General features: G+C 45.6%; 1 protein-coding gene across 1 annotated transcript; it reads left to right on the top strand.

Annotated features, from left to right (window-relative positions):
- Window positions 1–836: 836 nt before the first annotated feature.
- Window positions 837–2,002, top strand: LOC140184989 (probable G-protein coupled receptor 139). Its single transcript, XM_072238220.1, has 2 exons — window positions 837–1,062; window positions 1,104–2,002. Exons 1-2 carry the CDS (start codon window positions 837–839, stop codon window positions 2,000–2,002), a joined length of 1,125 nt encoding a protein of 374 aa, XP_072094321.1.
- Window positions 2,003–13,622: the final 11,620 nt, after the last annotated feature.

Here is a 13,622-nt window from a genome sequence, read left to right as displayed (position 1 = left end):
ATATGACTATTTTTACTGATAACCAACCCACACAGAAAATGGGATATCCAGCAATTTACTACATCGCGAGTATTTACTATCCCGCACTAGCAGCGATTGGTATTCCTGGTAAGTAACTGGAATTGGCTAGCACTGTATGTGCGTGTTTTGTCCTTGTAACATCTGTGCCTCATCTGATGAGTGTTTTAAGCCTGGCCAGGTTTAAGTACATATTTCATTTTTTTTTCGTCTGGAATTGTTACTTGTTTCTGGTGCCCGATCGATTGAGCGGTAACATTTGTACTTCTCTTGCATTTACCTTATTCAACCTTCCAGCTTTACCAGCACGTATTGTTCTTAATTTAATACTGCATCAATATAGAAACTGAGACGTTTAATTAAATGAAAACAACGTCTTTAACATTGCTGCAGCTCTGTTTGCGAGCTCCGCTGTTTTCCGGCAACGTACATTATTACCCTTTCCGGCTTAATGCCACTATTTATTTATCAAAATATGATTGAAATTGCCACAATAACGTGCAAAACTCTTTCATTTTACCGTGTCCTCCTCTTTTGTCCGTTTTAATTAAGATACGATTAGATGAGATTTATTTTACTTCTTACATCCACCTCACAACATGAGGATGTAAAAATCTGTATGTTGGATCTCCGTCACTATGAACAAGATCCAAGTTTATTTGTCACCTGTACATCGAAGCATAAGTTTAGCTTTGCCGTCCCGCCACTTCAGAATGTTAACTCCCAAGAAACAGACTACCTCAGTCCATTTTATTCCCGAAGTATATGAAACCTACAGTATTCTCAGCTGTAATGATCGGTCTGGATGAGTGGTCGATATGTCAACCACTGGAAAACCTGGTGTCAACGGGAAACTTGTTGCTCAGCTGTTACTTGGGCCCTTCGTCATCATGCGATCGAAGCACAGTGACGGAACCCGCACGGACAACATTTCCACTCTCCGTATCGAAGCCTGCCTGACCCGGCTTAGGATCAGATGTCTGACGTTCACTCGGTCCGATTCAACACGGTTAAATGCGAACTTAACGAGTAAAAATGATCAGGGTTAGTGCGCATGAAACTAATTATTCTTTGCTCCCTTGCAGTTAATTTAGTGGCGATTGCGATCCTGTCTCTGGGAAACTGCGGACTCTCCAAATGCGTCTCCCGTTATCTGGTGGGAATGGCAGCAGCTGATTTAATGGGTGTTATTATTGCTGTTGTACTCGATCAGATCAATAATATTTATACTTATGCTCTTCCTTTGCTCATTACACCGGTTTGCTCCGTGACACTCGTACTGAGTGTCGCAACCATGGACTGTTCTGTTTGGCTCACGGTGGCTTTCACGTTCGATCGCTGTATTGCAATCTGTAGTCAAAAACTGCGGGAACGGTACTGCACCGAGAGGACAGCGACAATTGCGATAGTAGTTGTGTGTTTAGGAAGTTGTGCGAAGAGATCCCCATTATACTTTGCGGTGGAACCTTTCCTTATCATTGATAACGTACCCTGGCGATATATTTTGAACACGGATTACCTTACTTTACCACTGTGGAAAGCGTACCAGTTGTTTAACGCCATCACTACACCTTTATTACCGATCGGTTTGATTCTGGTTTTTAATGCTTTAACAGTCAGCCATATTATCGCGGCAAACAGAGTTCGCCGGGGGCTCAGGAACAGCAGAGAGAAAAAGAATGATCCAGAGGTGGAGAACCGGAGAAAGTCAATAATGTTGCTGTTTGCTCTATCAGCCAATTTCATATTGTTGTGGATCCCATTTATTGTATATATTATGAACTGGCAAGTTCAGAATTACTCTTACACAGACAGGCATTTGAACACCCCAACATATATCCTGCAACAGTTTGGGTTCATGCTGCAGTTCCTCTGTACCTGCACCAACACGTGTATCTACACTCTGTCACAGAGGAAATTCAGGGAGCAGCTGAAGGCTGGAATCAAACATCTATTGACGTTAAATGGTCGGCTCTGCACCTAAAATGCAAATCAAAGTGTAAACTTTGACGGGAGTATAAATACATTTCTATGCCATTTATATGTCTGGTAAGTGCCTCGATAATCTTAGTAGCTTCCGGCTTCCAGTGAAGTCAGCAAAATTATTCAATTGTGTGGCGCAAGAAACAACAAAACTGAGCGTATGTGACCGCGACGGAAGCAGAAATTGTATCAAACCTTTGGGTTAAAGTCTAAATCTGGTCCAACGAACCATGTGCGGTCAGAATGATTTTTCTTTCATTGGTAGGATTCTATTCTAATTCACTGGACTATGGGTCATTCCAGGGATTTCTGTGACAACTGGAGAGATACCTGAAACTAGGAAAGCTAGTGTCAGTTAAAGTGAGCTATGATACTTACAATTTCTATTGTAACAGTCCAAAATATGCGACAACTGTCTTTTCATTCAGAAATCCTGCGGTCCCTTCCAAAGCGGGTCTAAAACTGCACGACGCCCAAGTCTGACCCATAAATAGAGATGTGTAGCGGTCTTACTGAGAGGGGATGGTATCAGAAATGCAGCTGTAGATTTTATTTTTGTGTTACTTTTCCCCGTAATTAAAATGCAGAAGCGTTGAATCTAATACATTGTTTCTAAAGCAGTAAAAGAAGGAAGATACTGACGTAGTGTCCATTTAGAAACCTGACCGCATCGCTTATTAATGTTTCCCTTTTGGGAGCGGGAGAGACTGTGCTTTTTCTCATCGATGGTGTTTTTTCTACGGATTACCCGGCACCAGAGAAAAGATGCACCACGAAAATCCTCGCGCATTCTTTCGGCAACTCAGTTTCACAGACCAACCTGAATAACTTCTTCCACTTAGTAAAAGTTTATTGTCATTCAATCGTGTGCCGGTATGCGGCTAAAAAAGTTTTAGCTGCTAACGGTCCTCTGCACGCGCTCTAAAACTTTCAAGTCTTTCCTACAAGAAGGAGAAAAGAACTGAGAACAAAACACTCAGTGTCCCTAACAAGAATTTTATAGAGCTGCGACATTATCTCGTGGCTCTTGAGATCAATACTTCGACTAATGAAGACCAAGTCTATCAACCGGGTCACTGTTTATTGGTCTGTCATGTGAGATCAGGGGATTGGTCGAATTCGCGAGCTTGTACATCTATCAGCTAACGTTTGAGCTGTTAATTCTGCGCGTGTGAACTTGTTCATGGGTTGCAGGTGATGATGAGCCAAACACACATATTCAGCAGCACTGGGCACGATAAACGTCGTTAATTATAACAGTGGTGACACTCACCCTTTTGGAATACATGTTGACATTCCAAAAAGAGCACAACTGGAAAAGTTGAGGACGAATGTGAATCATTGTATCCCGGAAATGATACGTCCAACGGTTGGACTGTTTATTTTGAGCGGCAAACGGCATCACAGATGGAGTTCGACCCGGATAAGTGTGAGGTGGCTCATTTTGGTAGGTCAAAAATGATAAGCGAATATAGCATTAATGGTAAGACTATTGACAGTGTGGAGGATCAGAGGGATCTTGGGGTCCGTGTCCATAGGAAGCTCAAAGCAGCTGCGCAAGTAGACACTGTGGTTAAGAAAGCATAAGGTGTATTGGCCTTCATCAATCGTGGAAGTAAATTTAGGAACCGAGCAGTAATGTTGCAGATATATAGGACACTGGTCAGACCCCATTTGGAGTATTGTGCTCAGTTCTGGTCGCTTCACTGCAGGAAGGATGTGGAAACCATAGAAAGGGTGCAGAGGAGATTTACACGGATGTTGCCTGAATTGGGGAGCGTTCCTTTACCACTTTACCTGGCAGCTCATTCCACACTCCCACCACACTCTGTGTGAAGAAGCCCCGCCCCCCATGTCTCCTTTAAGCTTTTCCACCTTCACCCTTAACCCATGTCCTCTATGTTATTTCTCCCCTAGCCTCAGAGGAAAAAGCCTGCTTACATTCACTCTATCTCTCCCCATCATAATTTTATATACCTCTGTCAAATCTCCCCTCATTCTTCTACGCTCCAGGGAACGAAGTCCTAACCTATTCAACCTTTTTCTGTAACTCAGTTTCTCAAGTCCCGGCAACATCCTTGTAACCTTTCTCTGCACTCTTTCAACCTTATTAATATCCTTCCTGTAATTAGGTGACCAAAACTGCACACAGTGCTCCAAATTCAGCCTCACCAATGTCTTATACAACCTTACCATAACATTCCAACTTCTATACTCAATACCTTGATTAATAAAGGCCAATGTACCAAAAGCTCTCTTTACGACCCTATCTACCTTTGACGCCACTTTCAGGGAATTTTGTATCTGTATTCCCAGATGGCTCTGTTCTACTGCACTCCTCAGTGCCCTAACAGTTATCTTGTATGTCCTACTTTGGTTTGTCCTTCCAACGTGCAATACCTCACACTTGTCTGTATTAAACTCCATCTGCCATTTTTCAGCCCATTTTTCCAGCTGATCCAAATCCCTCTGCAAGCTTTGAAAACCTTCCTCACTATTCACTACCCCTCCAATCTTTGTATCATCAGCACATTATCATCCAGATCATTGATATAGATGACAAATAATAATGGACCCAGCACTGATCCCTGTGGCACACCACTAGTCACAGGGCTCCACTCGGAGAAGCAATCCTCCACTACCACTCTCTGGCTTCTTCCATTGAGCCAATGTCTAATCCAATTTACTACCCACGAGGTATACTTAACGACTAAATCTTCCTAACTAACCTCGCATACGGGACCTTGACAAAGGCCTTACTGTAGTCCATATACGCAAGATCCACTGCCTTCCCTACATCCACTTCCTTGGTAACCTCCTCGAAAAACTCTAATAGATTTGTTAAACATGACCTACCACGCACAAAGCCATGTTGACTCTCCCTAATAAGTTCCTGTCTACCCAAATACTTGTAGGTCCTATCTCTTAGTACTCTTTCCAATAACTTACCTACTACCGATGTCAAATTTAACGGCGTATAATTTCCAGGATTACTTTTTGAGCCTTTTTTAAACAAGTGAACAACATGAGTTATCCTCCAATCCTCCTGCACTTTACCCGTGGATACCGACATTTTAAATATATCTGCCAGGGCCCTTGCAATTTCAACACTAGTCTCCTTCAGGGTCCGACGGAATACCCTGTCAGGTCCTGGAGATTTATCTACTCTCATTTGCCTCAAGATAGCAAGCACCTCCTCCTCTTCAATTTGTATAGGTTCCATGACCTCATAACTTGTTTGCCTTATTTCTATTGATTCCATGTCACAATGGGGGGCGTTGATGGCGGACCCAAATGCCAGACACAGACACTGAAGTACAAGGAACAGGACTTGACTAGAATAGGGACGTGACAGGATACAGATAAGGAGGAGGGACAAGAACGCAGACCTGGGCTAGGACATGGACTAGACAGGGAACCCGGACAAGGAACTATGTACTAACAGCCTGGGCTTGGGCTCCGAGCCAGAGATTGGACAAGGACCCAGAACCTAGGTCTTGCCTCGGGCTCAGGCCCCAGAACCAGGTAAGGACATGACGTGACTACAGGACAGGACGTGGCTGGGGTCTTCAGGCCTGGGGCTGCAGGCTGGTCTCTTGGGTCTTGATGCTTAACACTGGGGTATTGGTCTTGAGGCCTGAGGCTGGGATGTTGGTCTTGAAGCCTGAGACTGGGGTCTTCGGTCTTGAGGCTGCAGGCTGGGGTCTTGGGTCTTGAGGCTGCAGGCTGGGGTCTTGGGTCTTGAGGCTGCAGGCTGGGGTCTTGGGTCTTGGGTCTTGAGGCTGCAGGCTGGGGTCTTGGGTCTTGAGGCTGCAGGCTGGGGTCTTGGGTATTGGAATGCGGAGGCTGATAAATTGGAGGCTGGAGTTCGGAGACAGACTAGGAACTATACATCAACATGGAGCCGGGACTTATCCTTCGAAAAGCCGGGACTCGTCTTTAACACGACACCAATATGAGACAGGACAGTACACAGACATAGAGCCGGGAGTTATACTTAGACAAGCCGGGACTCAACTTCTCCACACCAAGGTGAGACAGGACCATACGTCGGGTAACGGCAGAACAGCCGGACTTACCCAACGGAGCCAAAGACAAGACAAGACAAGACAGATCCCCCCGCAGGGCAACGGCAGAACGGTCGTACTTACCCCACGGAAGCGAGGACAACACAAGATAGATCCCAACGCAGGGCAACGACAGAACGGCCTGACGTACCACACGGAGGCGAGGACAAGAAGAGACAAACACCGAAGAAGGACAGACAGTTCCATCTCAGCTTCGAGCTTGCTCCGAGTCGCAGTTACAGCCAGAGACCTCAGCTGCTACGGAAACAGTCGGATCACTAACGAGCTCGGAGAGGCAGACGGCCACTCAACTGGACCAGGAAACGGTCGAATCCATACCGCAAAGACAGATCCGACCAAGGACAACAAGGCTCCATGAAGCGATGGTTCTCTAACGCGGCCTGAAGATGGTAAGTGGGCACTCTCGCCTTCCACCGGCAGGTTATTCCAAGGGAAACTTGACAAGACAAACCAGCCGCTCACACGCGAGCCCAAGGCCAGTTATATTCTCAGCTCCAAGATGGGAATCAGGTGCCTACGATTAACTCAACCAAATCAAGGGCCAGCTGGAAGACCCGGAATCCTGAGTCTACGGACCGGAACGTGAACCGGAATGTGGACTTCACAGACCGGACCATGACACTCCATGCCAGTTTCCTTAGTAAACACAGACGCAAAAAAACTGTTTAAGATCTCCCCCATTTCTTTTGGTTCCATACATAGCCGAACACTCTGATCTTCAAGAGTACCAACTTTATCCCTTACTATCCTTTTGCTCTTAATATACCTGTGGAAACTCCTTGGATTATCCTTCAACGTGACTGCCAAAGCAACCTTATGTCTTCTTTTAGCCCTCCTGATTTCTTTCTTAAGTATTTTTTGCACTTTTTGTGTTACTGAAGCACTTTAATTACACCCTGTTTCCTATACATGTTATGCATCTCTCATCTTCTTTATCAGAGTTCCAATATCCATCGAGAACCAAGGCTCCTTATTCTTACTCACTTTGCCTTTAATCCTGACAGGAACATTCAACCTCTGTACTCTCAAAATTTCTCCTTGAAGGCCTCCCACTTACCAATCACGTCCTTGCCAGAGAACAACCTGTCCCAATCCACGCTTTTTAGATCCTTTCTCATTTCTTCAAATTTGGCCTTCTTCCAGTTCAGAACCTCAACCCGAGGACCAGATCTATCTTTATCCATGATCAAGTTGAAACTAATGACGTTATGATCACTGGAACCAAAGTGCTCCCCTACACACACCTCCGTCACTTGTCCTAACTCGTTTCCTAATAGTAGATCTAATGTTGCATCCTCTCTAGTTGGTACCTCTATATATTGATCTAGAAAACTTTCCTGGACACATTTTACAAACTCTAATCCGTCTAGTCCTTTAACAGTATGGCAGTTCCGATCAATATGTGGAAAATTAAAATTCCCTACCATCACAACTTTATGTTTCCTGCAGTTGCATGCTATCTCTCTGTAGATTTGCTCCTCCAATTCTCGCTGACTATTGGGTGGTCTATAATACAACCCCACTAATGTGGTCATACCTTTCCTGTTTCTCAGCTCCAACCATATGGCCTCGGTAGACAAGCCCTCTAATCTGTTCTGCCTGAGCACTGCTGTAATAATTTCCATGCCTAGCAATTCCACCTCCGCCCCCCCCCCCTTCATTCCTCTGCCTCTATTATGTCTGAAACATCGGAACCCTGGAACGTTAAGCTGCCAGTCCTGCCCCTTCTGTAGCCGAGTTTCACTAATGGCTATAATGTCCTAATTCCACGTGTCAATCCACGCCCTCAGCTCGTCAGACTTCCCCACAATACCCCTTCCATGGAAATAGACACACCTCAGAAGATTATTACCAGCACACACAACCCTTCTATTTGTGACTTTGAATGAACTTTTAACATCATTTATTTTCACCCACGCTCCACTCTCTGCTCTGGCACTCTGGATCCCATCCCCCTGCAAATCTAGTTTAAACCCTCCCCAATAGCGCTAACAAACCTCCCTGCAAGGATATTGTTCCCCTTGTCGTTCAGGTGTAACCCGTCTCTCTTGTACAGGTCCCACCTGCCCCAGAAGAGGTCCCAATGATCCTGAAATCTGAAACCCTGACCCCTACACCAGTTCCTCGGCCACGTTTTCATCTGCCAGAGCATCCTATTCTTACCCTCACTGGCACATAGCACAGGTAGTAATCCTGAGATTACCACCCTCGAGGTTCTGCTTTTTAACTTCCTACCAAGCTCTCTATTCTCACTCTTCAGGACCTCCTCACTCTTTCTTCCTACGTCATTGGTACCGATGTGCACCATGACGTCTGGCTGATCACCCTCCCACTTCAGAATGTCATGCAATCGATCAGAGACATCCTTGACCCTGGCACCCGGGAGGCAACAAACCATCCTGTATTCTCTGTCACGACCACAGAACCTCCTTTCTGTACCACTAGCTATCGAATCCCCTATCACTACCGCTCTCCTCTTCTTCCACCCTCTTTTTTGCACCGCACAGCCAGACTCAGTGCCAGAGATCCGGCTGCCACAGCTTGTCCCAGGTAAGTCATCCCCCCTCAAGAGTATCCAAATCGGTATACTTGTTGTTGAGGGGAATGGCCACAGGGGAACCCTGCTCTGCCTGCCCTTTCCCCTTCCCTTGCCTGACAGTGACACAATTACCTATGTGCTGCTCCTTTGGTGTAACTACCTCCCTGAAGCTACTATCTTTAAACACCTTATTCTCCTGAATGATCCGGAGGTCATCCAGTTCCTGCTCCAGTTCCTTAACACGGTTTGTTAGGAGCTGCACCTGCATGCACGTCTTGCAGGTGTCGTTGTCTCCCTGACTTCCCACATCCTGCAAGAGGAGCATTCCAAAATCCTGCCTGGCATTCTCTCTATTCTAAACAACAGAAGGAAACTTACTGGAACCTAACCTCGCCTCTGCCTTTTAACGCCGAAGCCTGTAAAGCCAAAGCTGTCCCACGCTGCTCCCTTTCTCCCCGCTGCCCGCTGTATATGGTGGTCTTTTTTTAAACCTTAGGCGCTCTACGTCACACGCCTGCGCAGTCTAGCCTCTTTCCCCCGAGCACTGGAGAAAAACAACACTTCTCTGCAAGATTCCTTACTCCTTCACTTTCGGGCATTTGCTCCGATTTAAAAAAGACAGTTGAAATTTCCTCTCCTTTTTAAATCGTTGGCGCTCTACGTCACGTGCCTGCGCAGTTTTTACTCTTTTCCCCGAGCAGTGTGAAAAAGAAGACTTCTTTCCGAGATTCCTTGCTCCTTCACTCTCGGCCTCTTGCTCCAAATTTCAGAACTTGTGGATTGTATGGTAATCGAGCGTTTGAGTTAGATTTTCGATAAAAGAGGTGATTTCACGTTTTATCAGAGGGGAATTGGGAAGGGTAGAATAACACTGTAATCAGTTTTATGTTTGAAAGATTATATTAGGAAAGCACAGTTAAATAAAGATGTTGTAATAGCAATATTTTTGGTATTGAAAAGGCAGATGGTACTTATTGTAGGACAGACATTCGATTAACTTTTGGAAATGCAATTGAGGGGGATAATGTACAATATTTTCTGATTGTTTTTATTTCGGCACCTTGTAAAGTTATGGATGGGCAAAATGACATTGAATTATATAGTTGTACCGTGGAGAGCATTCTGACAGGCTGCATCACTGTCTGGTATAGTGGGGCTACGGCAGAGGACCGAAATAAACTGTAGAAGGTTCCAAATCTCTTCAGCTCCATCTTGGACACGAGCCAACAAAGTACCCAGAATATCTTCAGGGAGCGGTGTCTCAGAAAGGCAGCGTCCATTATTAGTGACCTCCAGCACCCAGGGCAGGCCCTTTTCCCACTGTTACCATCAGGTAGGAGATACACAAGCCTGAGGGCACACACTCAGCGATTCAGGAACAGATTCTTCCCTTCCGCCATCTGATTCCTGAAAGCTCTTTAGAGATTTGGACATGACTTCAGTTTTTCAAAATACAGTATTTCTGTTTTTGCACATTGTTTTAGAATCTGTAAAATATTATTACAGTACTTGTTTATTTATTATTATGTTTTATTGTATTTATTATGTTTTCATCTCTCTGCTGCTAAGTTAACAAATGTCAAGTCACGTGCCGGTGATGATAAACCTGATTCTGATTCTGATTCTGATTTTTATGTTTGGAAGGTAATATTAGGAAAGCACAGTTAAAGATAGATATTGGAAGAGCAGTATTATTACTATTCAAAAGGCAGATGTTATTTATGGAAGGAAAGACTTTTTATGAAATTGTGGAAATAAGGATGGAGGGGCGATTATCTAACTTTTTTCTTAGTCTTTATTTAATTGGACGTCTTGTATCAGACACTGGACAAAATAGTACAAAGTCGGCATGGTTTCCTTCAGGGAAAATCCTGCCTAACGAACCTGTTGGAATTCTTTGAGGAGAAGTAGTATAGATAAACGGGATGCAGTGGGTGTTGTATATTTTGACTTTCAGAATGCCTTTGACAAGGTGCGACACATGAGGCTCCTTACCACGTTAAGAGCCCATGGTATTACAGGAAAAGTACTAACATATTTAGAGCTTTGGCTGATTGGTAGGAGGCAGTGAATGGGAATAAAGCCATCCTTTTCTGGTTAGTTGCCAGTGAATAGTAGTTTTCTGCAAGGGTCAGTGAAGGAAATGTTTCATTTTGTTCTGTATATAAATGATTTACATGATGGAATGCATGGCTTTTTTGCCCAGTTTGCAGATGATACAAAGATTAGTGGAGGGGCTGATAGCGTTGAGGAAACAAGTAGGATACAGAAGGATTTATAGCAGATTCGGAGAATGAGCAAGGGAGTGGCAAATGAAATACAATGTTGGTAAATGCATGGTCGTGCACTTTGGTACTAGAAATAAATGTGCGGACTATTTTCTAAATGGGGTGTAAATCCAGGAATCTGAGATGCAGAGGAACTTGAGATGTCCTTGTGAAAAGCACCCTGCAGGTTAACTTACAGGTTGAGTCGGTGGGGAGGGAGGCAAATACCATGTTAGCATTCATTTCAATAGGTCTAGGATGTGATGGTGAGGCTTTATAGGACACTGGTGACGCCTCACCTTGAGTATTGTGAACGGTTTTGAGCCCTTCATCTTAAAAACAAATGTGCTGGCATTGGGTATAGTCCAGGGGAAGTTCACAAGGATGATCCCAGGAACGAAACAGTTATCATACCAGGTCGCTGGTTGTGTCACATGTTCGAGATTGAACATGTCAGTTCTCTGCACTCTTTCAATTTTGTTGACATTTTTCCGGTAAGAAAAACTGCACACAATACTCCAAAGCAGGTCCCAGCAACGTCTTATACAACTTCAAGATAACATCTAATCTCCTGTACTCAATACTTTGACTTATGAAGCCCAATGTGCCAAAAGCTCTCTATACGACCCTCTCTACCCGTGACGCCACCATGAATCTGCCTTCCCACATCCCTCTGTTCTACCAACTCCTCGGGATCCGACTGCTCACAGTGCCTTCATGCACACCCACATCAGTGCTCACCTCGAATCCAGTACTTTGAATATGTAATAATGCTTGATGAGTTTCCAACAGTTAATCTGACCTACTGCGAGAATGACCTGTTTTAAGACTCTTCAAAACCGAAAGGGAATCTGAACTAATTACAACTCTACATGGACAAATTTCCTCCACCCACTGTAAGCCCAAAATGATGGCAAGCGATTGTTACCTATAATGCAGGCACACAAGCAGCCACGCCAACAATCCCATTTAAGTTTTATATTGATCCTTCTGTAAAATGGTTAACATATCAAACTAAATTTCCTTAATATACTGATGGATCACCAGATTATCAGGCATCACAGAATCCTTGGACTTTATTAAATCATTTATCCAAAAATTAACCAAAGGCGTTGATAAAAAAACAAGGTGGGGTTACAGAGAACGCGATATTGGGACATATTGCTTAGTCCAACAAACCCACATTCCTAGTGTGATAAGAACCCGGACATGTCATAGTTCGTTCTGTAAAGTCCGCATTCCGGTACATGGTCCGGTCCGTGGACTCCGGCCTCCAGGTGTTCCGGCTCTCCCTTGTTTCATTTGGGCTTAATCCTAGGCACCTGATGCTCGTCTTGAGGCTGGGAATATAAATGGCCCTGGGATCGAATGTGTGGGCTGGTTCGTCTCCCCTTAGAGCAACCCGCCGGTGGAAGGCTAGAGCAGCCATTCGTGGTCTGTTGGTCTGTTTGGAGGACCACCGCTTCATGGAGCCTTGTTGAGTCTAGTCGGAGCAGTCATGCTGGTGTGGATTCGGCTGTTTCCGGGACCAGCTGAGTGGCCGTCTGCCACTCCGAGCTGGATATGGATTCGGCTGCTTCCGTTGCAGCCAAGGTTGCTGGCCGCCCCGAGACTCCGAGCCACCCCGGATTGAGCTCCCTTCCTGTCCTTGCCTCCGTGGGGTAAGTCATGTCGTTTTTGCCATTAAGCAGAGGCTGGTCTGTTCCTTTGCCCTCTCTATCTGAATCCTTGACTGTTTCCTCGGCGATTTGCCTCGGCAGTCATTGTGGTCCCGCATCCTAGTAAGAATCCCGGCCCGGCGACCAAGTAAGGGGCCCGGCCCTGCAAAAGCATCCCGGCCCTGAGCCCTAGGAAGGGTCCCGGCCCTGCGTTCCAAAAAGGAGTACCTCGTCCTGCCCAGGAAAGCCTCGAAGAATCAAAGCTTCATCCAGTCCTGTAGCCACGTCATGTCATCGCCTAGTTCTGGAGTCCGAGCCCGAGCCCGTGTCAAGTTCCAGGTTCTGGATCCTAGCCCAGTCTCTGGCGCGGAGTCCATACCCAAGCCTCCAAGAGCCCAAACCTCGTCTAGTCCTGTAGCCAGGCTTCGAAGAACCCAAGCTGTGAAGAACCCAAGCCTCTCGCAGTTCTGCATCCAAGCCTCGAAGAACCCAAGCCTCACCCAGTCCTGTCGCTAAGACTCGAAGAACCCAAGCCTCGCACAGTACAGTAGTAAAGCCTCGATGAACCCAAGCCATGTCTGGTCCTGTAGGCACGTCATGTCCTCGCCTAGTTCCGGGGTCCGAGCAGGAGTTTACACCTAGGTTCTGGGTCCTTGTTCAGTCACTGGCTCGGAGTCCAAACCCAGGCTCCTAGTTCCCAGTTCCTTATCCTGGTCCCGCTTTCCCAGTCAAAGTCCTAGCCCATGTCTGTGTTCCTGTCCCAGCTCCTAGTCTGTGTCCAGTCCCGTCCGTAACTCTAGTCCAGTCCAGTTCCCAGTACTGCAGTGTCTGCGTCTTCCATTTAGGTCCGCCTTCAGCGCTCCCCTTATGACAAGGCACCCAAACCTGAAATCACTCTTGTTGTGATATTCTAAACCATCATCCAACACACCTATAACAGGATGATCATCGCTTGCCCTCAAATTAATCTAGTATGCTGACATTAAATTCCCCCTCCACAATTTTAACCAGTAAAGCCGAAACAGCAGACGACCTTACTGCACCACAACGCAATCTTAAAGCCTGTGCT

This window comes from Mobula birostris, chromosome 20 (genome assembly GCF_030028105.1).
Source record: "Mobula birostris isolate sMobBir1 chromosome 20, sMobBir1.hap1, whole genome shotgun sequence".
In the NCBI taxonomy this organism is placed as follows: Eukaryota; Metazoa; Chordata; class Chondrichthyes; order Myliobatiformes; family Myliobatidae; genus Mobula; species Mobula birostris.
Note: the sequence above shows the minus strand (reverse complement) of the source record. Positions and strands in the feature narration are given on the sequence as shown.